This window comes from Nerophis lumbriciformis, linkage group LG27 (genome assembly GCF_033978685.3).
Source record: "Nerophis lumbriciformis linkage group LG27, RoL_Nlum_v2.1, whole genome shotgun sequence".
NCBI lineage: Eukaryota > Metazoa > Chordata > Actinopteri > Syngnathiformes > Syngnathidae > Nerophis > Nerophis lumbriciformis.
The window spans coordinates 17,932,501-17,960,384 of NC_084574.2; the positions used below are offsets into that span (position 1 = coordinate 17,932,501).

Here is a 27,884-nt window from a genome sequence, read left to right on the forward strand (position 1 = left end):
TTTAACGGTAACATATTTGTTCAGCAGGAGTCCTATTAAGTCCTATATATAAAAAAAGTCTCATTAAATAGTTGTCCAACTTTTGTTTCAAATATGAAAATAGAAAAAATGGTCCGAAACTTGTTTTTTAGGACTCCTGCTGAACAAAGATGTTACTGTTATGCTAAAAACATGCTGAACGCAAAGGAAAGGCTAAAATACTGCTTCCGGTTCAATTTACCATCACACAGATAAACACACGTTTTTGCACTTTTTTTTTTAAAGATTTTTGTGTTTATCGGAAAAATAAAAATCTATAAAAAGGAAAACAGCACAAAATCCAATTTTATGGCAATATTTTAATGAAAACCGAGCCATTTTTGTTTGTTTTAAAATCTGCCATGTATAATAAAAATCGAAAAACGGCCCTAATTTTATTTTTTGATTTGCGTTTCAGAATTGTAAATAGAATGAACGGAAGGTACAGGGACCTGGTTACAAGCTCCAGCGGTAGTAAACAGAATCGTTGATATGAACAGCATGATCGAACTCAAAGCAAAATGTACAGCTGAGAGCAGCAAAATACAATGCATCCAGAATGTATTCACAGCACTTCACTTTTTCCACATGTTATCTTACAGCCCATCCAGCCATCCATTTTCTACTGCTTGTCCCTTTTGGGGTCGCGGGGGGTGCTGGAGCCTATCTCAGCTGCATTCGGGTGGAAGGCGGGGTACATCCTGGACAAGTCGCCACCTCATCACAGGGCCAACACAGATAGACATAAAACATTCAGCCTCATTCCAAAATTAAATACATGTACAATGTTAAACAAAAAAGTTTTATTTTTGCAAACTTATTAAAAATGAAAAACAAAAAAATCACATATACATAATTATTCACAATACAATGCCATAAGCTTGACACACCTATCTTTGGGCAGTTTTGCCCATTCCTCTTTGCAGCACCTCTCAAGCTCCACCAGGTTGGATGGCAAGCAAGTAGATTTCATTCAGTATGTCCCTGTACATTGCTGCATTCACCTTAGTTTAGTCAAAGAGGTGACCAAGAACCCAAAGGTCTCTTTGTCAGAACTACAGCATTCCTCTGTGAAGAGAGGAGAACCTTCCAGAAGGACAACCATCTCTGTAGCAATCCACCAATCAGGTGGTAAATGGTATAGTGGCCAAAACAGATTTCTTTGTAAAAAAGTTTGCCAAAATGCACCTGAAAGACTCGCAGACCATGAGAAACTAAATTCTTTGGTCTGATTAAAAAAACAAAATGTTGAACTCTTTGACGTGAATTCCAGGCATCATCTGTGGAGGAAACAAGGCACCGCTCCTCACCAGGCCAATACCATTCCTACAGTGAAACATGGTGGTGGCAGCATCATGGCAGGAACTGGAAGACTAGTCAGGATAGAGGGAAAGATGAATGCAACAATGTAGAGAGACATCCTGAGTGAAAACCAACACATCCGACCTGGTGGAGCTTGAGAGATGCAGCAAAGAGGAATGGGTAAAGAGGAATGCGTGAAACTGCCCAAAGGTACAGTAGGTGTGCCAAGCGTGTGGCATCATAGAAAAGACCTGAGGCTGTAATTGAAGCCAAAGGTGCATCAACAAAGTATTGAGCAAATCCTGTGAATACCATTGTAGATGTGATTATTGTATTTTTAATACATTTGCAAATTAAAAAAATAAATAAATAAACTTCACATTGTCATTATGAGGTGTTGTCGGTAGAACTTCCAAGACAAAAAATGATTTATTCTTTTTTGTAATAAGGCTGTTACATAACAAAAAGTGAAAAATGAAGCACTGTAAATACATTTTGGATGCACTGTAAATGTTAGCTTTGTTTTGGAATTATATCGTTTTTTTTCTTCTTTTCGCATTAACAGAATCCCAGAATAAGCTAATAAAAACAGAAATTACCATCTAAAGCAGAAAGTCTTGGTAATTTGAGTGATAAGACTAAAAAAACTAAACCCACTCCAAAATACAGAGCCGATAAAGCACTGATTCTGACAGCCCTATTTATAACACTTGTTTTTCCCAACTTTAAATTGCAAAAACTCAAACACACCCTTTTTTAAACTGGCATTTCTTGAGTCACGTGTATTAGCTAATAGATGAGGGAGAGGGAAAATTAGATTAGCATGTGATGAGTAAGCTAATATTCTCATTTTAGTTCACACTCAAGGCTTCCACACACATGCACTGACAGCCAGGGAACACCAATCTACAAATCCGTCATCACATTACCCTCAGCCCCTTTCAAGCAAGTCTTTGTAAGACCACTGGACAGAGAATCTAAAGCCGTTTCAATCATGAGACTGCCAAACATTAACATATCCTCCTGAGAACATGCATCCTCTGCAATGGACATTTGTTTTTGGTCTATTTATTTTGTCACATTTGCATATTTCTGAAAAATAACCGTTATGTAAAGGACAAATTTTGACTGCAGAGGATGCTGGTTCTCACGAGAAAACATACTGTAGAATCTCAATTTACGAGCATATCGTGTTCCAAAGACTGAGCTCGTAACTCAAAACACTTGTATCTCTGAGCAGCACCGCCCATTGAAATTAATTTAAATTATTTTAATCCATGCCTCTCAATAGGACCGTAAAAGTGTGTGCTCCAATGGTTTAACTTTGTTTTTGTTCAGTGCAGGTTGTACAGAAAATAGCGTACCAACATAATGTCCGTTTGTAGCGACTGAGGAAGACAGAAACACACGATGTAGTGGAGCCTTTGCAATTGGATAACTGATGTTTTTAATCATGGTTAATAGTAAAACCGGTTAATCGTTGCATCCCTATTTGAGTGACGGATTGGAAAAGGTCTCAATATGAACAGGACTACCATGTTACTAACTGTATCCACTCAGCATCCATTGCACCGGTCACCCGGCAGGGGGTCCCCACATCTGCAGTCTCTTCCAAGGTTTCTCGTTGTTCCCATTTACATACACCTGTAAAGAACATAATGTCATGGCTGTCTTGAGTTTCCAATAATTTCTACAACTCTTATTTTTGTTTATGATAGAGCGATTGGAGCACATACTTGTTTGTCACAAAAAACATTCATGAAGTTGTTTTTTTTTATGGATTTATTATGAGTTTACTGAAAATGTGACCAAATCTGCTAGGTCAAAAGTATACATACTACAATATTAATTTGGTTACATGTCCCTTGGCAAGTTTCACTGCAATAAGGCGCTTTTGGTAGCTATCCACAAGCTTCTGGCAAGCTTTTGGTTGAATTTTTGACCACTCCTCTTGACTAAATTGGTGCAGTTCAGCAAAATTTGTTGGTTTTCTGACACGGACTTGTTTCTTCAACATTGTTCACATTTTCTCAATGGAGTTTAAGTTTGGGAAGACCATTCTAAAACCCTAATTCTAGCCTGATTTAGCCATTCCTTCACCACTTTTGACATATGTTTGGGGTTATTGTCCTGTTGGAACACCCAATTGCGCCCAAGACCCAACCTCTGGGCTTAATATTTTAGGTTGTCCTGAAGAATTTGGAGGTAATCCTCCTTTTTCATTGTCCCATTTACTCTCTGTCGAGCACCAGTTCCTTTGGCAGCAAAACAGGTCCAAAGCATAATACTACCACCACCATACTTGACGGGAGGCCTGGTGTTCCTGGGATTAAAGGCCTCACCTTTGTCCTCCAAACATATTGCTGGGTATTGTGGCCAAACAGCTCAATTTTTGTTGCATCTGAGCACAGAACTTTCCTCCAGAAGGTCTTATCTTTATCTGTGATCAGCAGCAAACTTTAGACGAGCCTTAAGGTGTCGCTTCTGGAGCAAGGGCTTCCTTCTTGCATGGTAGCTTCTCAGTCCATGGCGATGCAAAACATGCTTGACTGTGGACACTGACACCTGTGTTCCAGCAGCTTCCAATTCATTGCAGACCTGCTTTTTGGTGGTTCTCGGTTGACTCTTGATCATCCTGACCAATTTTCTCTCAGCAGCAGGTGATAGCTTGTGTTTTCTTCCTGATCGTGGCAGTGACAAAACTGTGCCATGCACTTTATACTTACGAACAATTGTCTGCACAGTTGCTTTTGGGACTTTAAACTGCTTTGAAATGGCTCCAAGTGACTTTCCTGACTTGTTCAAGCCAATGATTCATTCAGATCTGTGCGGAGTTCCTTTGACTTTCCCATTGTCGCGTTGGTACCCGAGTCTAATGACTGCATCACATGAGCCCTATTTAAATGGGCTCATAGAAATCAACAGGTGTCGTCAATCATGATCACTCACATGAAGTTAAGAGGCCATGCCGTGAAGCTAATTTGATTTGATTGTAACATTTCTACATCACTAAAATTGATCATGTATGTTGCTGTATGTATACTTTTGACCCAGCAGATTGTCACATTTTCAGTAGACCCATAATAAATTCAAAGAAGAAACAAACTTCATGAATGTTTTTTTGTGACAAACAAGTATGTGCTCCAATCACTCTATCACAAAAAAATAAGAGTTGTGGAAATTATTGGAAATTCAAGACAGCCATGACATTACGTTCTTTACAAGTGTATGTACTTTTTTGACCATGACTGTAGTTAATATAGCACAATTTTGTGGTTTTTTTTGCCTTTTTGGCAACAGTCTCAATGGGATGTTAGGAACGGATGTACGTGAAAGGACAAAAGAATACACGCAAAGTGTTACAGATGTGACTACAGTTAAAAGTTATGTGATGAAACAGATTGTTTGTATTTCCATAGTTTCCTGTGGAATTTGGAAACAGGTATTTCACATATGTAAACCAATTGGAGGTTGACCAACATCCCTAAACTAATTGTGTTTGAACTCAGAGGTTCCATTCTATGTGTTAAGGACTTAACATTTTCTATTAAAAAGAATACCTTAAATTCAATTTTGTTGTTATGGTAACTTGCTCTGTTTGCTCACCAGCAAACCTCAAATCTGTTATTAATTGCTGGTTTTTGAACACGTCAGTTAGTGAGCACAAAAAGAAACCTTGGCATTAATGCTGACTAGCAATGCAAAGAAAGCAGACAGTGATTTTTGGGGGGCAGAAAAAGCAAGTGAGCCAGCTGAGCATGAATCAATTCACAATCAATTATTTAAGCCCAAGAGGGGGATTATGGAGGGACAAAGTCCAGCCAATCTAGTGTAAACTGCTCAGTTTTAAATTGAAAGGGATTGCCTGCTAACTCGGCTTTTCGGAGTGGCAGTCGTGTTTTCATGTTTTCCAGGTATTCTCTCAGAAATATGTTGTGCCAATCCTCTATCTATTTTTCCTCAAAGGAACATGAGCTGCACAGGAGTGAGACCTTTCTCTTTGGTTCTGTGTAAAAAATAACAACAATAAAGTCTCATTATGGAGGTAAGTGTAAGAATTCAAGTGGTCTGGGTACTAATGCACTAATGCAACCCCTTCATTTTGACATTTATCAATTCAGCGAATGTCTACATGACTGAGCATCTTCAACAACATCAGTAAGAGGAACCAACAATTCCTCGTTTGAAGACTCGGACTAAATGCCTCTCCCAAAATATACCCTGTCAGGCACCCTCGCTGGATACCATGTCTAACATTAGCCCATGTTTGAGGCAAATGTACAGAAGGTCAGCGGGTTTAGAAGAAGATGTGCCTCTAGATTATTTATGAGCCTGACAGCTCGTCATACATTTCTGCAACGCCTCTTTTCTTAAAGAAAGGAAGAACAAGAACAGTTTTTGGGGATTACACAAGGCATGCAAGATGAGCACGTAAATTCACCGTTCATTGACAAATCATAACTTTCTTCATCAAGTCGCTACAGTAATCATGTCAAATTGCTAAACAACTACCAGAAGATAATGGAAGTCAAATTTGTATCTTAATGTTAGACATTTCAGTTTAGACAAATGCATTGAACCAGCGTCCTGTGCAGTTTTGCATAAGAGGTATATTTTTTGCTAAACAGTTTCCTCGATTACCAAAACCTACTCAGTGGCCTAGTGGTTAGAGTGTCCGCCCTGAGATCGGTAGGTTGTGATTTCAAACCCCGGCCGAGTCATACCAAAGACTATAAAAATGGGACCCATTACCTCCCTGCTTGGCACTCAGCATCAAGGGTTGGAATTGGGGGTTAAATCACCAAAAATGCGCCGCTGCTGCTGCTCACTGCTCCCCTCACCTCCCAGAGGGGTTATCAAGGGTGATAGATCAAATGCAGAGAATAATTTTGCCACACCTAGTGTGTGTGTAACAATCATTGGTACTTTAACTTTAAAACAAAACAAAGGATGCGGATGCTCGGGTGTTTATGGCTAAAGCAGAACTTGCTGCACTGAGCAATCTGCTGTTTTTCCATTTAAATTTAAGAACACTGTAGTCGCTCACATTACCAAAAAAATGTGACTTCTATGTATGTCTATTGTGAACGTTATGTGTCTGTGAACTGATGCGCATGCGCACAAACATGACCTCACAAAGCAGAGCCCTGTGTTTACGGACATATTCTGATTGTTGTTGGTGTCAGTCCTGGCTCATTTACAGTATGGCAATGTAGTCAACATTTTTTTTAAACGTCAAATGAACGATGTAAGATCCGCCCTAAAACAGCCGGTCTTCCTTGCTAACACAGGGTTATAGCTAGAGATCAAGATATCCTGTTTTATAACCACCGCAACGAAGAAAGTGAGTGTGAAGGATAGTATAGGGAAGAAGAAGCTAATGATATTCAGTGAATCAATATGACCAGGAAGCGGCCTCTTCGGAGGACCCGCTGGGGGAGAGGCAGGAAGCGGCATCGTCGGAGGACCCGCTGGAGACGAAGCAGGAAGCGGCATCGTCGGAGGACCCGCTGGAGACGAGGCAGGAAGCGGCATCGTCGGAGGACCCGCTGGAGACGAGGCAGGAAGCGGCATCGTCGGAGGACCCGCTGGAGACGAGGATGGCAGCGTCTGACCCACCTGAGAGGCTGGTAACAGAACGGGCGTCGAAGCTGGAGCGTGCTTGGCTTGAGCAGGATTCGAAGATGGAGCGGGCTTGGCTTGGGCAGGATTCGAAGACGGAGAGGGCTTGGTTTGGGCAGGATTCGAAGACGGAGAGGGCTTGGTTTGGGCAGGATTCGAAGATGGCCCGAACTTGGCTTGGGCAGGATTCGAAGCTGGAACGAGCTTGGCTTGAGAAGGTTCTGAAACTGGAGCGAGCTTGGCATGATCCGGCTCTGAAGCTGGAGCGAGCTTGGCTTGAGCCGACGGAGAAGGTGGCGTCGGCTAACCCTCGACCGGACAGGATGGGTTCTGCATCTCCATCAGCACCTTCTGGTACACTCATCTATCCACGCCTTGCTGTACTTCTCTGGAAGGTGCCCCGTAGGAGGAGGTGGACTTTCAGGAGGTTGCGGCTTCGCAAGACGTAGCGGCAGAGCAGGCAGCTGCGGTCTTGCTGGAGAAACAGCAGGTGGCGGCTGCCTCGGTGGACGTTGCGCTTGCGGCGGCCATGCTGGAAGGAGCTTCGCATCTTCAGTCACACAGCTAACCCTCCTAGCGCCCCCAAGGAGCGAATTGCAGACTATCTGGAGGAGCTGTCGACCCGCGATCTTCACAGGGGCAGAGGCCAAGAGTGGGTGGGTCTTGGGAAGCCGGGTAGTCGGAGTTGGCGGGGACCGGGCCTTGGAAAACTGGGGTGCTGGAACCAGAACAGAAAAAGCAGGGGTTCTGGAAAACTGTGGAGCAGGTGAGGTGGGAGGAGCTTGAACCCTGGCCAATTGGTTGTTCCGGCCAAAAAATAATTGTCCCCACTGAGCGCATCATGTGCATGAGCCACCTCTGGTGTCCCCCTGAACACTTCTGACGTTGCCGATGTTCCGTTATGGACCTGAGACGGATTGGAGACAAAGCTGTGCTGAGTGATAGTCCACTGATGGAAGGTGGGCCTTTATTAAACCGCTATTTGTTGGTTATACCATTGTCGTGGAGACAGCAGGGCACGGCAAAGTAAATGAGAATTTTATGTCCAAATGTATCACAGAAACAGAGTGCGGAAAGGTCAAGCACAAAAAGGCACAGGGAAAGCTCTGCATGAAAAAGGGGAAAGCTTGATTGGAGAGCGAATAAACAAAACTCAATCCAAAGTGAAAAAAATCTCAAAAGTCCACATACCGTGTGTGTTCCTTCCACATACAAACAAACACCAAACTCTTGCAATGATCCCACAACCAAGAACGAAGGGAGACTGGTTTAAATAGCCCTCGAACACCAGGTGAGATAATCAAGACAAACAAGCCGCAGGTGAGGAGAGAAGCCCTCAAAAGCAGAGTAAAGCTACTGCATACAGAATACAAACAAAACATGAAGTGAACCCAAACAACACTAGAAAAAACACCCATAAACTAAACAAAGAACAACCTGATGAAACACGTCGTAACAAAACAGTTACTTTAAATCAGAACACAATAAAAACATAAGAGTATAAATACTAATATATTCAACATAACGCAGCTGGTGGGCATAATTTTACAGATTACATTATCTGTGAATATTGTATTGTTTTTCATACAATATTTCCTATTCAAACGTAGTTTGTATTTTTAAAGGGCATGTTACATGTTAAAATTGTGGTGTTTTTGGGGCAAGCACAGTTTATATTAATTTGAATTCATTTCAATGAGCGGCACTGGCTGTCAATGTTAACACGTTAACAAATGTGATTAATAAAAATATATATATATTGCGTGACCATGAATGATTGATGATTAATCACAGTGTTTGTTTTGACCCGCGCCAGAAGGATTAATTATTGCGCGCACAGGCATAATAGTGATAGAGCGATGTGCTCTGTGCCCACTTTTGCTTCAAACTAACCCTGATGGAACTAGGGCTGGGCGATATGGCCTTTTATTAATATCTCAATATTTTTAGGCCATGTCACGATATACGATATATATAGCTCAATATTTTGCCTTAGCCTTGAATGAACACTTGATGCATATAATCACAGCAGTATGATGCTTCTATGTGTCTACATTAAAACATTCTTGTTCATACTGCATTAATATATGCTCATTTTAAACTTTCATGCAGAGAGGGAAATCACAACTAAGTCAATTGACCAAAACAGTATTTATCAAACAGTTATTAAGCAGTGGCACAAACTTTTGTGCATGATGTCACTAAGATGACATATCAAAACAACACTAAATTTAAGTGCACTTTTTGTACAGAAGGCCACTATAATAGTTTAAAACAAATGAAGTGCACTTTTGTGCATGATGTCACACAATATATTTCAATAAGTGTCAAATAAAAATGAGCTGCATAATAGGAAATCAAATAGTGTATGTCCTTCGCTATGTGGTAGGTTCCTGCTGACGCTATCTCCTTCTGTTGTTGACTATTTTTTTCATACAGTGTTGATGTGGAAATGGTTGCTTCGGCATTTTGTTGGTGTGGCACCGGCCGGAGATGTTGACATGCGGAGTTTCAAGCACTCTTCATTCTCTAGCGGGTGACTTTTCAAATGATGCTGCAAATTAGCAGTAATGCTACTTTTTGTAGCAACGCTTTTGCCGCATACTTGACATATTACGGTTGTCTGTTCAACATCTTCCCGCTTGAAGCCAAACCACCGCCAGACAATGGACCCCCTGCTGTTTTTCTTGGGAATTAATTCTTCCTTCATTTGTTACCATATTCGCACCTTCTTTCTCTCGTATTACCGCTCACAGCTAAAGTTACCCATGCTGCTACCTCTCTGCTCCACGAGAGCGTGTGACGTTGCACGCACGACAGTATGTGACGTATGTAACAAGGTGCGCTTGCTTTATCTCCCCGTGAGAAGCAGATACAAGAAAGAGTGAGAAGAGCCTGTAGTGTAATGCCCGCAGCTAAAAGCAACTGCGTGAGAACGTATACTCGAATATCACCATATAGTAATTTTTTACATCGCACAGGGACAAACCCGCGATATATGGAGTATATTCGATATATCGCCCAGCCCTACTTCAGCGTGTACGCCTTTTTTCTGTCTTTAGTCCTTCTTTGACAAGTTTTGTTCATTTTGCTAACGTATTATGAGTCCCAAAAAAAAAAAAAAAGACTATTTATAAGGAGTGCATTAATGGCATTCACAATTATGGAAGACTTTTATATGCAAGTGATACCATATAGTAGGGTTGTACGGTATACCGGTATTAGTATAGTACCGTGATACTAATGAATCATTTTCGGTACTATACCACTTCTGAAGCGTACCGGTCCTGCACCCCCCTGCGCCCGCGCCGAAGTCACGTCAAGACATTGCTGGTTTTACGAGCAGACGAGCATGTTCGGCAGCACACAATCACAGAGTACGACGTCTCACTGGGGTGAGTTTTTCCTTGCCCTTATGTGGGCTCTGTACCGAGGATGTCGTTGTGGCTTGTGCAGCCCTTTGAGACACTTGTGATTTAGGGCTATATAAATAAACATTGATTGATTGATTGATTGATACTTACAAGCAGACACAGTGTGTAGTCAGAAAAGGGAGAACGGACGCATTTTGGTTTAAAAACTAACGATAAAGGTGAGGTTATAACACTGAAACGCCGTCAGATGCTTTAAGACATGGCTAGCTAGCTAGCGGCTAACGTCCAACCGCTGTCGGCAGTGTTTCAGCTACTTCTAAATCACTAATCTTGGTCTCCATGGCGACAAATAAAGTAAGTTTCATACAAGTATCATCCCTGCAGGACGAGGAATAGCTAAACATGCTTCACTACACACCGTAGCTCACCAGCGTCAAAATGTAAACAAACGCCATTGGTGGATCTACACCTAACATCCACTGTAATGATACCAAGTGCAGGCACGTATCTAGTCGATACTACAATGATAACGTCGATATTTTTTGGCATCACAACATCTTCTTTCGTTTTTTTTAAATGTATATTATTTTTATAAACTCAGGAAATATGTCCCAAGACACATGAGGACTTTGAATAAGACCAGTGTATGATCCTGTAACTACTTGGTATCGGATTGATACCTACATTTGTGGTATCATCCAAAACTAATGTAAAGTATCAAACAACATAAGAATAAGTAATTATTACATTTTAACAGAAGTGTAGACAGAACATGTTAAAAGAGAAAGTAAGCAGATATTAACAGTAAATGAACAAGTAGATTAATCATTCATTTTCTACCACTTGTCCTTAATAATGTTGCCAAAATAATAGAATGATAAATGACACAATATGTTACTGCATACATCAGCTGACTAATTAAGAGCCTTTGTTTGTTTACTTACTACTAAAAGACAAGTTGTCTTGTATGTTCACTATTTTGTTTAAGGACTTAACTGCAATAAGAAACATATGTTTAATGTACCCTAAGATTTTTTGTTAAAATAAAGCCAATAATGCCATTTTTTTGTGGTCCCCTTTGTTTAGAAAAGTACCGAAAAGTATCGAAATAAAATCTTGGTATCGTTACAACACAAGTCTTAAAATCAAAAGCAATCAGCCATTACAGTAAAAGTAGTGGGCATGGAAGGGGGTGTTGCCGCTTTAATTCCCATTTTGACTGTAACCTCATGTGACAGAAGTAAACCTGGCCCTTCATGTAATGAGTCCACAAGGTCAGGAGGAGCTCATTAGGGTCTAAATGCAAACTGTGACGGAGACTTTAATCAAATTACCACATTTAAGCCCAGAATAACTTCAGGCTTCATGCTGAAGATGTACACCTCTACCACTACCTGATTCATTCCTGCAAAGAATATAGCCACACAGTTATGGGTACAGTTTCATGTTTGATGAAAATTGCGCAATATTTTGCATGTGTTGCCTACATGTGCGATTGACAACTTCAACGCAATGTTCAATTGCTTATTCCCTTTGATACTTGTGCCGCACAGAACCTCAAATTTTGTTTATGTTTATCTGTGAAGTTTCTGTCGGAGCACGGCAAGTAGCGATCAAGGCTTCACGTCTGCCTGACAGCAGTGAAGACTTTGGGAGAGACACTCACAGCCCACTGCCAAGTATTAAAGGCCTACTGAAACCCACTACTACCGACGACGCAGTCTGATAGTTTATATATCAATGATGAAATCTTAACATTGCAACACATGCAGATACGGCCGGGTTAACTTATAAAGTGCAATTTTAAATTTCCTGCGAAACTTCCGGTTGAAAACGTCTAGGTATGATGATGTATGCGCGTGACGTCGATGGTTGAAACGGAAGTATTGGGACGCCATTGTATCCAATACAAAAAGCTCAGTTTTCATCGCAAAATTCCACAGTATTCTAGACATCTGTGTTGGTGAATCTTTTGCAATTTGTTTAATGAACAATGGAGACTGTAAAGAAGAAAGCTGTAGATGCGATCGGTGTATAAGCGTAAGGCTACAGCAACACAACCAGGAGGACTTTGACTTGGATAGCAGACGCGCTATCCGACGCTAGCCGCCGACCGCATCGATGATCGGGTGAAGTCCTTCGTCGCTCCGTCGATCGCTGGAACGCAGGTGAGCTTCGGTGTTGATGAGCAGATGAGGGTTGGCGTAGGTGGAGAGCTAATGTTTTTATCATAGCTCTGCCGAGGTCCGTAGCTTAGTTAGATTCAATGGCGTCGTTAGCAACAGCATTGTTAAGCTTCGCCAGACTGGAAAGCATTAACCGTGTAGTTACGGGTCCATGGTTTAATAGTATTGTTGATTTTCTGTCTATCCTTCCAGTCATGGGTTTATTTATTTTGTTTCTATCTGCAGTTAAGCCCGATGCTATCACGTTAGCTCCGTAGCTAAAGTGCTTCACCGATGTATTGTCGTGGAGATAAAAGTCACTGTGAATGTCCATTTCGTGTTCTCGACTCTCATTTTCAAGAGGATATAGTATCCGAGGTGGTTTAAAATACAAATCTGTGATCCACAATAGAAAAAGGAGAGAGTGTGGAATCCAATGAGCCCTTGTACCTAAGTTACGGTCAGAGCGAAAAAAGATGCGTCCTGCACTGCACTCTAATACTTCACTCTCACGTTCCTCATCCACAAATCTTTCATCCTGGCTCAAATTAATGGGGTAATCGTCACTTTCTCGGTCTCGCTGCTGGTGTAAACAATGGGGAAATGTGAGGAGACTTTCAACTTGTGACGTCACGCTACTTCCGGTACAGGCAAGGCTTTTTTTTTATCAGCGACCAAAAGTTGCGAACTTTATCGTCGTTGTTCTATACTAAATCCTTTCAGCAAAAATATGGCAATATCGCGAAATGATCAAGTATGACACACAGAATGGATCTGCTATCCCCGTTTAAATAAAAAAAAAATCATTTCAGTAGGCCTTTAATGCTCAACACAACTTCTCAGCACAGTTTCATGGCAGAATTAGAAATCCATTAATGTTCGCACTTTTATTTTTTTATAGCCCACCAGCAAACATTGGAGTTTTCACCACGTGTCATTCTTTTGTTTCTTTTACAAATACTTAAATCAATCAAACGTTATTTATAAAGCATTTTTCATACATAAAAGAAATGCAACACAAAGTGCTTTATAGACTTAAAAACAATACTGTACCACGATGACCCACATTTCCCATCAATAAACACACTAAGGTTGTAAGGTATACCGGTATTGGTATAGTACCGCGATACTAATGAATCATCTTCGGTAAATGCATGAACTCACAACAAATTACACACCTGCAAATCAGATGGAAAATTAGAGGGATCATTGTTTGCGGGTATCCATAATACGCCGATAGGGAGAAGTTTTTATTTACACGATGAGTCGGGTGTGTCTTGACCTCCACGGCGGAGGCTGCGCCGAACCCCTGAGGCTGACTCACCGAACCCCTAGGGTTCGATCGAACCCAGGTTAAGAACCACTGGTCTAGACAGAAAAGGGAGAACGGACGCATTTTGGTTTAAAAACTAACGATAAAGGTGAGGTGATAATACTGAAACTCCCTCAGGAAGATGTGCTTTAAGACATGGCTAGCTAGCTAGCGACTAAAGTCCAGCCGCAGTCGGCAGTGTTTTAGCTACTTCTAAATCACTAATCCTCGCCTCCATGGCGTCAAATAAAGTACGTTTCTTACAAGTATCATCCCTGCAGGACGAGGAATAGCTAAACATGCTTCACTACACACCGTAGCTCATCGGCATCACAATTTAAACAAACGCCATTGGTGGATCCACACCTAACATTCACTGTAATGATACCAAGTACAGGAGCGTATCTAGTCGATACTATGATTAGATCGATTATTTTTTAGCATCAAAAAATCTTTCGTTTTAAAAAAAATTATATTATGTTGATAAACTCAGGAAATATGTCCCTGGACAAATGAGGACTTTGAATATGACCAATATATGATCCTGTAACTACTTGGTATCGGATTGATACCTACATTTGTGGTATCATCCAAAACTAATGTAAATTATCAAACAACAGAAGAATAAGTAATTATTACATTTTAACAGAAGTGTAGATAGAACATGTTAAAAGAGAAAGTAAGCAGATATTAACAATAAATGAACAAGTAGATTAAAAATTCATTTTCTACCGCTTGTCCTTAATAATTTTGACAAAATAATAGGATGGAAAATGACAATATGTTACTGCATATGTCAGCAGCTAAATTAGGAGCCTTTGTTTGCTTACGTACTACTAAAAGACAAGTTGTCTTGTATGTTCAGTATTTTATTAAAGGACAAACTTGCAATAAGAAACATATGTTTAATGTACCCTAAGATATTTTTGTTAAAATAAAGCCAATAATGCAATTGTTTGTGGTCCCCTTTATTTAGAAAAGTATCGAAATACATGTTGGTAACTTGGTACCGGTACCAATATATTAGTTTCGGGACAACACTAAAACACACACACAAATGAATTCATGGCTGAGTAGAGAGGAGCCAGGTGAAAAAGCACTATCACAGGAGCCCTTTGCACCAGGAGATTACCAATCCACGACCACTAGGCCGTGGTCGTGGATTATCGACCATGGCCGATAATCCCTGATGCAGAGGGCTCTCTCTGAGGAACGCTGAAAAGTAAAAATAATAAAACATGCGAAATAGTATGAACCATGAGTAGAAATAAAGGATAAAACACACATAAAACATGTTATGAAGATTAAAAAAAAATGTATATACATTAACTTTATAATAAACAAATAAAGCTAAATAAAACGAAGCATAACTAATGAGATAAAAAATAAATAAAAGTACGAATGACTTCAATTTTTTTTAATAAATATTAGGTAAAAAGGAACTTGACATATTGTCTTTTTTTTGTTGATTCAGCTGTAGTGTAACAATTTACACACTAGGTAGAGCAATAATACCAGCTGTACTTTCATCCCCGCCTATTTGAAATGCATGAGAACGCCAAGAATACAGTTGTGACAATGTAATATTTGTTTGTTCTGTTAAAGCTGTCTGAAAGTGAGCTCTCTGAAAATGTCATTTAGGCTGTTCTGTGGGAAAAGGGATCAGTAGGAATGATTAAGTATGTCGTCACTTTATTTGTTTTTCTTTATTATTACTTGTTAATCTCCAAAAGAAAAAAAATCTAATACTTTCAATGATTGACAAATCAATTCATAATACTGTATGGGATATACAAAGAAATTATTAATAATATATCTTCAGATATTGGGTAAAGAAACATTTAAAATCATCCAGCCAGCTTAATGCATGCTTGAGGGGGAAAAAAAGATGCAGTGTTGACCACTGTCAAGTCATTTATCTACAAAAAGCTGAGCGGTTACTTTGCTGTCACTTTTCTATCTGTGACACGAGGAGGCACTAATGAATCAGCCAATTGTGCAGGATAGAACTGTACACTGCCTACCCAAGTGTGTGCATGCATACACGCCAGCACTTTACTTCAGTTTGTGTGAGGACATGAGTGTATTGCAACACAACTTTATAAATAACTTTACCAGCCCTCAATTGCACAAAACAATTATTTTAATGATATAGTGCTGCAAAGACAATGAGCAATGGATTGTTTAAATAGGATATGTAATCGATGAACTGAATTAATCATCAACTTGAGGTATATTTATTTGAATGCAGTACATTATTATAAATATAGGTAGATACATGAATAAAAAAGTGGCTTTATAATAGCATTTGTTGTTTTTACCTGACTTGAACAGATACAGTCGAGGTCAGTAGTTCTCAAACTTTTTTTCACCAAGTACCACCTCAGAAAAGACTCAGCTCCTCAACTATCACCCAACCATAATGACCAACAATACAATACAGTAGCGTAGTCGGCCTAAGTATTCATTAAAAACAAGGCAGATATTTTATTTAACAAGAATGTATAATATTTTTGGCCAATGTAACATTACACACAGTAACAGTAAGACTGTGTTTGAATATTTAATGGAGTGATTATTTGGCGTACCAATAGATGAATCCCGCGTATCACTACAGTTTAAAGGGGAACATTATCACAATTTCAGAAGGGTTAAAACCATTAAAAATCAGTTCCCAGTGGCTTATTTTATTTTTCGAAGTTTTTAAAAAATTTTTACCCATCACGCAATATCCCTAAAAAAAGCTTCAAAGTGCCTGATTTTAACCATCATTATATACACCCGTCCATTTTCCTGTGACGTCACATAGTGATGCCAACACAAACAAACATGGCGCATAGAACAGCATGCTATAGCGACATTAGCTCGGATTCAGACTCGGATTTCAGTGGCTTAAGCGATTCAACAGATTACGCATGTATTGAAACGGATGGTTGTAGTGTGGAGGCAGGTAGCGAAAACGAAATTGAAGAAGAAACTGAAGCTATTGAGCCATATCGGTTTGAACCGTATGCAAGCGAAACCGACGAAAACGACACGACAGCCAGCGACACGGGAGAAAGCGAGGACGAATTCGGCGATCGCCTTCTAACAAACGATTGGTATGTGTTTGTTTGGCATTAAAGGAAACTAACAACTATGAACTAGGTTTACAGCATATGAAATACATTTGGCAACAACATGCACTTTGAGAGTGCAGACAGCCCAATTTTCATCAATTATTATATTCTGTAGACATACCCTCATCCGCGCTCTTTTCCTGAAAGCTGATCTGTCCAGTTTTGGAGTTGATGTCAGCAAGCCAGGGATAGGGGGTTTAGCTCGCTCGTCTGCGGGAACAAACTGCCGCCATTGCTTGCCGTGCTACCGAGGTCCTTTGTCCCTGAATTGCTCACACACTACGGCAGATTCAATGGGGGTCTGGCGGCAGATTTCTTTGACTTTATCGTTGGAAATGCATCTGCTTTGAGTGTCGCAGGATATCCACACATTCTTGCCATCTCTGTCGTAGCATAGCTTTCGTCGGTAAAGTGTGCGGAACAAACGTCCAATTTCTTGCCACTTTCGCATCTTTGGGCCACTGGTGCAACTTGAATCCGTCCCTGTTCGTGTTGTTACACCCTCCGACAACACACCGACGAGGCATGATGTCTCCAAGGTACGGAAAACAGTCGAAAAAACGGAAAATAACAGAGCTGATTTGACTCGGTGTTTGAGAAAATGGCGGATTGCTCCCCGATGTGACGCCACGTTGTGACGTCATCGCTCCGAGAGCGAATATTAGAAAGGCGTTTAATTCGCCAAAATTCACCCATTTAGAGTTCGGAAATCAGTTAAAAAAATATATGGTCTTTTTTCTGCAACATCAAAGTATATATTGACGCTTACATAGGTCTGGTGACAATGTTCCCCTTTAACAAGTATGTATAATATGTTTGGCCAATGTAACATTACACACAGTTTGACCAGTAACACTGTGTTTGAATATTTAATGAAGTGATTATTTGGCGTACCAATAGATGAATCCTGCGTACCACTACAGTTTAAGAATCACTGGTCTAGGTCCATAAAAAGCGCTGAAGCTAATACACCAACAAACAATAACACCTTTCTGTATTGAATGTTAAACATGTTTCGTTTTCCTCTGCTTCAGACAATATAAAACACATCAAACGGACCCATCAATACAGTGCGAGCATACGTTACCAATATTGGTTTAAGAGAACAGATTTATCCTGTTGCTCAGAGAATATACTTTAAAACAGTTCTCCTTGTGTACAAGTATTTTCGTGGTCTTGTGCCAAAGTATATCGCTGACATGTTAGAACCATATGATCCATCTCGGTCTCTGAGAACCTCAGGGAGTGGTCTCCCTCTGGTGCCTAGTGTCCTGGGCATGACGTTAAAGTGCATCCGGCAGTGGAGGCTCCTCTATTGGGTCTTGGGGCACTGGGAGGTTAACCCCTTTACTACTGTTACCCCAGGTGGCCCTTGGCAAAGGCCTAGTACCAGACTGCCACCTAGCCAGGGATACGGTGAAGACCTCAACGGCAGAGCAGGCGGAAGACGGTAGATTTAAGAACTACCACAACGGCTGCGATGGCGGAAGAAGGCTGCAGCAGAAAAGGGCCCCCAGTCGTCTTGGACTCCATGCCACTGGACCCTGACCCGATTCTGTCAAGGATCGTGTGGTGACTGTCTGTGCACCAGTCTCCCCATGTTAAAAAAAAGTCACGCACAGGCATCCTCCATAAAAGGGATACACCCCTACCAGGAGGATCGTCATACTCATTCGAGTGACCGCCGATGATGGTGCCTAGAGTCACATGGGGAGGCTGTATTTCAGTTTTATGCTCCTAAAATATGGAACCGTTTTGCAGAAGATGTGAGACAGGCTTGAATGTTGGCAATGTTCAAATCCCAGCTGAAAACACTTTGTGCATATGACAACTGAAAGTATTTAATCTACACTTTAACTTTTTAACTCTTTGATTTTAATTTGAATCTGATTGTTTTCATGATGGTTTCATTTTATGATTTTAATTTGAATTCTGAAAATGTTTATGATTATTTTAAAATATTTATTTTTGCTTTCTTGTAATTTTCTCTACAGCACTTTGAATTGCCACGTGTACAAATTGTGCTTTATAAATAAACTTGGTTTGCCTTGCTTAAAAAAAAAAGTGTTATACATTCTATAAAACTATCTAAAGTGTTGCCTCTTGAGCTAATGTGTCTTTATGGGTTTGTGGTCAACATGTGACCAATGCACCCCATCTTGTATCACTGTGAAACTGCTCGCAACCAGAACACACATTTAACCACAATAACACCACATACGTACGCACGCAGACACATACGTACACGTGAAGGAAGGAATGGAAAACACTGAGGAAAAACAGTTACCGTATTTTTCGGAGTATAAGTCGCTCTGGAGTATAAGTCGCTCTGGAGTATAAGTCGCACCGGCCGAAAATGCATAACAAAGAAGGAAAAAAAACATATAAGTCGCACTGCAGTATAAGTCGCACCGGCCGAAAATGCATAACAAAGAAGGAAAAAAACATATATAAGTCGCACTGGAGTATAAGTCGCATTTTTGGGGGAAATTTATTTGATAAAACCCAACACCAAGAATAGACATTTGAAAGGCAATTTAAAATAAATAAAGAATAGTGAACAACAGGCTGAATAAGTGTACGTTATACGACGCATAAATAACCAACTGAGAACGTGCCTGGTATGTTAACGTAACATATTATGGTAAGAGTCATTCAAATAACTATAACATATAGAACATGCTATACGTTTACCAAACAATCTGTCACTCATAATCGCTAAATCCCATGAAATCTTATATGTCTAGTCTCTTACGTGAATGAGCTAAATAATAGTAAGTATGTAGTGACGTCACATCGCAAAATGGTGGTGCCATTAACCTTTTACAAGAAAAGATTGCAACAGCGCTACTTGTAATAATTATAAGGCCGCTATTTCATACGAGCAATATGCTGAAACATTTGAAGACACAACATGCAATAATTATGAATGAAAGTCGCTTTTTTAACCGCTCCGAGCTAATCCCAGCAGGAGTAACACGAGCACGTCATCTGTATACAACAGGTAGTATCCCACCGCCTATATTTCACCGCTATCACCGCCATTTTTTGTTAAATTGAAATGAATGTGAATGAATGAATAACGTATTATTTTCGTGTCTCCCTATGTCTGGCATTAAAAGATTACAGTAGGTACAAAATGCGGTTGCTAGACTTTTGACAAGGAGAAGTAAGTTTTATCATACTTACTTTTTACTACTTCCGTATAAAATACTAAACGGTTTAGCTCTATCTTATCTTGCTGATTGTATTGTACTATATGTCCCGGCCAAAAATCTGCGTTCTAAGAACTCTGGCTTATTAGAGATTCCCACAGCCCCAAAAAATCTGCAGGCTTTAGAGCACTTTTTTTCGGGCTCCAGTACTCTTGAATAAATTAGAGCTGCAGCTATCGAATATTTTAGTAATCGAGTATTCTATCGAATATCCCGATCGATTAATCGAGTAATCGAATAAATCATATGTTTGGTTTATTAAGGTTTAATTATACATGTTAAGATGTGCCCTCAATTATTGCGTTTGGCCTTATTGTCTTTTCTTTCCTAAACGCCTGTTTTTGATTTCCATTATTGAAGGCTGACACGCACAGCTGAAATGCGTCCGTGGTTGATTGTGCCAATTTGTGTGTGCTAATAAAAACAGGTGCACTTTGTGCTGTGTGGTGTGACCGCATGAACAAAGTTCTTGTCTCTCGTGCGCTTTTGATGATTATTATACGGTGCTGTTAAAATGTTGGTTTCTCTACGCAAATCCGCTGAGCTGTTTTCAACCTGCCAACATTACATAACCAATATAAAAAACGAACCACTTAATAATGACAAAAACAGTTTTAAATTTTAAGAATGCAATACAGTTAATTGCATTCATTGCATGCAAAATAGTAATCAATGTTAATTTTGCCAACATCCCATGTTTGAGATGAAAACACATATATATGTATGTATAAAATTAGTTCATAATTAATATTCCCTGAGAAAGTTAAAATAAAAATATACTCTTAGTATCAAAAATAAAACAATAAACACAGTTTTTATTATATCAAAACATAAAAAGTGGATTAGGTAGTGCCTTTAAAGGGGAACATTATCACAATTTCAGAATTGTTAAAACCATTAAAAATCAGTTCCCAGTGGCTTAATATATTTTTCGAAGTTTTTTTCAAAATTTTACCCATCATGCAATATCCCTAAAAAAAGCTTCAAAGTGCCTGATTTTAACCACCCGTCCATTTTCCTGTGACGTCACATAGTGAAGCCAACACAAACAAACATGGCGGAAAGAACAGCAAGCTATAGCGACATTAGCTCGGATTCAGACTCGGATTTCAGCGGCTTAAGTGATTCAACAGATTACGAATGTATTGAAACGGATGGTTGTAGTGTGGAGGCAGGTAGCGAAAACGAAATTGAAGAAGAAACTGAAGCTATTGAGCCATATCGGTTTGAACCGTATGCAAGCGAAACCGACGAAAACAACACGACAGCCAGCGACACGGGAGAAAGCGAGGACGAATTCGACGATCGCCTTCAAACCAACGATTGGTATGTGTTTGTTTGGCATTAAAGGAAACTAACAACTATGAACTAGGTTTACAGCATATGAAATACATTTGGCAACAACATGCACTTTGAGAGTGCAGACAGCCCAGTTTTCATCAATTAATATATTCTGGAGACATACCCTCATGTCAGCAGGCCAGGGAAGCTAGGGTCGATATTCTTCTCTTGATCATCTTCGGGACGGTGTGAGCCAAGACATCTAGGGGGTTTAGCTCGCTCGTCTGCGGGAACAAACTGCCGCCATTGCTTGCCGTGCTACCGAGGTCCTTTGTCCCTGAATTGCTCACACACTCCGGCAGATTCAATGGGGGTCTGGCGGCAGATTTCTTTGACTTTATCGTTGGAAATGCATCTGCTTTGAGTGTCGCAGGATATCCACACATTCTTGCCATCTCTGTCGTAGCATAGCTTTCGTCGGTAAAGTGTGCGGAACAAACGTCCAATTTCTTGCCACTTTCGCATCTTTGGGCCACTGGTGCAACTTGAATCCGTCCCTGTTCGTGTTGTTACACCCTCCGACAACACACCGACGAGGCATGATGTCTCCAAGGTACGGAAAACAGTCGAAAAAACGGAAAATAACAGAGCTGATTTGACTCAGTGTTTGAGAAAATGGCGGATTGCTTCCCGATGCGACGTAGGTCTGGTGATAATGTTCCCCTTTAATACTGCATTTGAAATGTGCAACTTCATATTCAGAACCAATATGGCTGACAGGAACTTGGCACACAAGTACTACCACTGTGAACAAGGACTTGGAACTCTTACATTCTATTGAGACTGTAGTGAGTGAAAGTGCAAATTTTCCAAGTAGCATGTGGTTGCATGACTTGAATAACCAGAATAACTTTGAACGACTGCTTTCGTGTGGTTACCAATGAAAGGCTAATTGAACATGACAGCTCGGATAGCGTTGTTAGTTTTCAACACCCTTTGGCGGCATTTGATGACTTTAAGGGAGTGAGAGAACACATTCTGGTTATCATAATGAATAACATTTATTTTACCAACACAACTTTTACGTTTACATTTGATAATAGATTACTTGCCTCGCTTTTGCACGTCCCTCAATCGGATGCTTTCTCGACAGGGGCTGCAGCATCGAACTTGTGCTATTGTGGTCTGCGAGCTCCATTTTGCAATGTTTGCATACAAAGGCGTTTTCCTTCGATTTTAGTGTGGATTGTTCCCACACCCCAAACAACCTTTGTCGCTTCTTAATTCCCTCGTTTTGCTTTGGCTTCGGTTCACTGCTTTCTGCGGAGTCTGCCATTGTGAGTTATGTTGGGGAAAAGGTTTTCTGAGCTCAAGCGTATTTAAAAGACCGGTGTTGTGCAGTGCAGGGGGCGTATGATCTGTGACGTAAACACGCTATGCAACACTTAAACAGTCCGTGCGAAACGTGAGCTTTGACTACTGTTTATTAAACGAGGAAAAATGTCATAAAAAAACCTAAATGAGGCCTCGAGGCAACGACAACTAACTACAGCATGGTGTCCAATATTCCAACAGTCACTTAACACTCACACTGTTCCAGCTCTGTGGAAGAAGTCAATTATAACTCCAGTGCCTAAAAAGCCCGGTGTCACAGTAAACAACGACTTTCGTCCCGTAGCTCTCACTTCGATTGTTATGAAATGTTTTGAAAAATTTGTTGTGTCACTGCTCATGAAGGATGCCAAGCCAAATTTAGATGTGTACCAGTTTGCGTACAAGCAGGAATGCAGTACTGATGATGCAATCCTTTGCACCTTGCACTTTATCTCCAAGCACCTTGAGAACACAAAAGCTTATGCTAGAATTTTATTTGTTGATTTCAGCTCAGCTTTTAATACAGTGCAAATTCACATACTCTCGGACATGGGTGCTCATTACGTCGATCGCGATCTACCGGTCGATCTCGGAGGGTGTGTCAGTCGATCACCAGCCAGGCATTAAAAAAATAGTCTTAAAAATGAGCGATCATAAATCTTCACTATGACGTCACTTTCGTCACTTGATTGACATTCACGGCACCCGAGGGTCTTCTGAGATGACGCTGGCTGCTGCCAGCTCATTAAAATTACCGACTGGAAGGCGAGAAACACTTTATTTCAACAGACTCTGGCGCCGTACCTGTCGTCAAAACTCCAAAGACTGACTGCACAGTTGCACAATAAAAGCTCTGCTTCATCCTGCCTGCGCTACCAAAATAAGAGTCTCAGAGAGCTGGCGTGCACAAGCTAGCAAGCTACGGAGTTTGCCGACAATGTATTTCTTGTAAAGTGTATACAAAGGAGTACGGAAGCTGGACAAATAAGATGCCAAAAACCAACCACTCTCATGTGGTATTGGACAGAAAGGAGGACTTTTTTTCTCCTCCATTCGAAAATGCGGACGTTATCATCACCACTGTCTGATTCCAATCAATGCAAGTCATCACAATCAGGTGATACACCAACTTATATTCTTGTCTTCATGAAAGAAAGGAATCTATATGTTAAACATGCTTGTATTATCTTTAACCACCTTTAACTTGTTAACAATATTAACTATATGTGTTAAACATGCTTGTATTATCTTTAACCACCTTTAACTTGTTAACAATATTAACTATATGTGTTAAACATGCTTGTATTATCTTTAACCACCTTTAAGTTGTTAACAATATTAACTATATGTGTTAAACATGCTTGTATTATCTTTAACCACCTTTAAGTTGTTAACAATAATAACTATATGTGTTAAACATGCTTGTTTTATCTTTAACCACCTTTAAGTTGTTAACAATATTAACTATTTGTGTTAAACATGCTTGTATTATTTTTAACCACCTTTAACTTGTTAACAATATTAACTATATGTGTTAAACATGCTTGCATTATCTTTAAACACCTTTAACTTGTTAACAATATTAACTATATGTATTAAACATACTTGTATTATCATTAAACACCTTTAATGTATTAACAATATTAACTATATGTGTTAAACATGCTTGCATTATCATTAAACACCTTTAACTTGTTAACAAAAACATATATTTCATAAATAAGTAAATATAAATTATATATATATGAATGAGGTAGATCCCCACGACTTGATCAATTGAAAAGTAGCTCGCCTGCAGAAAAAGTGTGAGCACCCCTGCTCTTGGAGAAGCTCAAAAACATGGGTGTAAACTCCACCTTGATCAAATGGTTCCACTCTTTTTCAACAAACAGAACACAACAAGTGAAGGTCAACAGAACACTGTCAGACACCAAACACTGCAACACAGGCGTCCCACAGGGTTGCGTTGTATCACCAACACTGTTTACATTGTACACCAATGATTGTAGGACTGTGCACCCTAACAATTATATGGTGAAATTTGTGGACGATACCGTGCTTCTAAGCCTTCTACACAAGGATACAGACCCCTCTGTGTACCAAGACGAGATAGACCTATTTATTAGGTGGTGTGATACCAACCATCTTATTCTAAATGTGACCAAGACACAGGAAATAGTTTTGGATCCGAGGAAAGTGACTGACCATGAGCCAGTGGTCATCAAAAATCAGGAAATCACCCAGGTATCCTCATATAAATATTTAGGGGTTCATATTGATAATCTTCTCTGCTGGAAGACACATCTTGACAAACTGTGCAATAGACTGCAACAGAGGCTATATTTTTTGCGAAGATTAAGATTGTACGGCGTAAGCAGCCACATCATGATGATTTTCTACCGTGCCATTGTAGAGAGCATCATTAGGTACGGGATCACCTCATGGTTTGGCGACCTAACCGTTAAGCTAAAAAGCAAACTGGCCGGCATGCATAAAACGGCAATGAAAATCGTAGGGAGGAAAGAATATGAGCCTATACAGAGCATCTATGAGCAGGCAGTTAGGAAAAAAGCTAATAAAATTATTTCCAACTCACAACACCCACTCTTCCCTGAATATGGAACCCTGCCATCAGGGAGAAAACTCCGGGTCCCACTATGCAAATCTAACCGCCTTAAATTATCATTTGTCCCAGCCTCCATTAAGCTGACCAACAATGTGCAATAGAATGTTAATACATAGGTTAGCACTTTTTTAGCACATAGCACTTTAGAAAAAGAAAAAAAAAGTTAGCGACCATTGATGCACAGTAGGGATGTCCCGATCCGATATTTGAATCGGATCGGCCGCCGATATTTGCAAAAAAATGCGTATCGGCAAGGCATGGGAAAATGCCGATCCAGATCCAGTTAAAAAACAACAACTCCGCTCCGTGTTTTCCAACGCACCTATTTAAATATTACATTCCACTTTTCTGCTGCTCCCTAATATCCGTTCCGCATTTTCCAGCACACCTTCAACACATCCACAGGTCTGTGGATTCTCACACAGTTGCTTTTAGCTGCTGGCATTACACGACAGGCTCTTCTCACTCTTTTCTAGACAGCAAGCGCACCTTCTTACACACGTCACATACTGTCACGTCATACGTCACATACTGTCACGTCATACGTCACATACGTATACGTCCTCCCTGAGCAGAGAGGTAGCAGCATGGCTAACGTTAGCTGTGATGCTAGCGCAGCCGTGTGACCAACGTTCTCTCTAAGCTGTTTAAACGTCCTCTGTGCATAGCAATTATATGCCACGCACAAAATCAAATAAACAAATAAGCGCATAACAATTTTCGACACACGGACACGACAGAGAAAACAGTTTTCGTCATCATTGTTCAAATATTATAACGTCTGTCGAGACGCTTATCTCCGTTCGGTGCCACACGTCCACACCATCAAAATGCCGAGGCAAAAATTTCCAGATCAACACCGTATGAAAAAATTAGTGATTTTTTTAGTTGTGATTTCCTTCTCTGCATGAAAGTTTAAAAGTAGCATATATTAATGCAGTATGAAGAAGAATGTTTTAATGTAGACATGCAAGCCTTGAAAGAAAATGTTGAAAATCAAGACTACATTTCCTGCAAATGGATGCATTTCTACCCTATATTTTAACTTTAGATTTATTCTCATATCAAACTCTTTTGGCTGTCTTTTTGACACTTACATCCGGCGCCCCTCTCCACACCCTGGATTATAATTAATGTAAATAATTCAATGTGATTATCTTGTGTGATGACTGTATTATGATGATAGTATATATCTGATAGTATATATCTGTATCATGAATCAATTTAAGTGGACCCCGACTTAAACAAGTTGAAAAACTTATTCGGGTGTTACCATTTAGTGGTCAAATTGTACGGAATATGTACTTCACTGTGCAACCTACTAATAAAAGTCTCAATCAATCAAAACACATAGAATCATCATACTGCTGTGATTATATGCATCAAGTGTTCATTCAAGGCTAAGGCAAAATATCGAGATATATATCGTGTATCGCAATATGGCCTTAAAATATCGCAATATTAAAAAAAGGCCATATCGCCCAGCTCTTGTTTCAATGATGCTATTTCTGTTTGTCATGTATAATTTTGTCTATTTTGTGTTTATCCTTGAATAAACAGGTCAGTTTCTTGTTACCAACCATTGTGTATTATTCAAACTCCCCTAATTCAGCTGGCTAGTTGTTATCAAGAGTACTAAAACCCTTTTCAACATGATTCTGACAACTAAGTAGGCTAAATAACTTTAAACTTTAATACATGCTCGGATAGGCCAGTATCGGTCAGTATCGGTATCGGTCAGTATCGGTATCCGATCGGAAATGCAAAAACAATATCGGTATCGAATCGGAAGTGCAAAAACCTGGATCGGGACATCCCTACCACCTATGTCTATCAAGCTCCATGTTCTGATGTTTAAATGTTAGTTGTCTGGTTGTGGTTGTGTCTGTGCTTGTGTTTTTGTTCTGTTGTTTTTGTGTATGTTAAGAAAGCAATGATGCACTGTGCCCAAGACAAATTTCCCCAAAGGGAAAATAAAGTTGAACCTTGAACCTTGACAATTCCTAAAATATATTTTGTAACCGAATTACTTGAGGAATTGTTTCAGCTCTACTTTAAATAGACCCCTTTTTAGACCAGTTGATCTGCTGTCTCTCTTTTCTGCTCTGCTCCCCTCTTCTGCGTGGATAGGTTATCAGGTGACCACGGATCAGTTTCCACGAAAGTTGCGCTAGCTGTTCCAAATCGGGACCTGGTATGGACCACTCCTCTGTGCATCAACTGGTGACCTCTCTGCACTGCTGACTTGTCTACTTACTAGAGGATCCCCTGCTGGCCTCACTGTGGACTGGACTTTCACATTATTAACTGTATCCATCCATTGCACCGGTCACCCAGGGGGATCCCCATATCTGCGGTCCCTTCCCATAGGTTTGTAATTAAGCCCATTAGGTTGAGTGTTTTCTTGTCCGGATGTGAGATCAGATGTGGTTTGTGCAGCTGTTTGAGGCATTTGTGATTAAGGACTGTATAAGTA

The 27,884-nt window shown here is 40.1% G+C and overlaps 2 protein-coding genes across 3 annotated transcripts in view; one reads left to right on the forward strand and one right to left on the reverse strand.

Annotated features, from left to right (window-relative positions):
• The window catches only part of add3a (adducin 3 (gamma) a), a 357,656-nt gene that overhangs the window by 196,730 nt on the left and 133,042 nt on the right, over positions 1-27,884 (reverse strand). The gene's annotated exons all lie outside the window — the stretch shown is intronic.
• LOC133570092 (uncharacterized) lies at positions 1,482-8,376 on the forward strand. Its single transcript, XM_072916463.1, has 3 exons — positions 1,482-1,530; positions 6,712-7,354; positions 7,400-8,376. The coding sequence occupies exons 1-3, from the start codon at positions 1,482-1,484 to the stop codon at positions 7,710-7,712; spliced, it is 1,005 nt and encodes a 334-aa protein (XP_072772564.1). The 3' UTR covers positions 7,713-8,376.

Coding starts and splice junctions, on each gene's coding strand:
- LOC133570092 (XM_072916463.1), top strand. CDS start 1,482: ATGCAGCAAAGAGGAATGGGTAAAGAGGAATGCGTGAAACTGCCCAAA. Junction 1,531..6,711: donor ATGCGTGAAACTGCCCAAAG/GTACAGTAGGTG, acceptor AATGATATTCAG/TGAATCAATATGACCAGGAA. Junction 7,355..7,399: donor AAGGTGCCCCGTAGGAGGAG/GTGGACTTTCAG, acceptor GTAGCGGCAGAG/CAGGCAGCTGCGGTCTTGCT.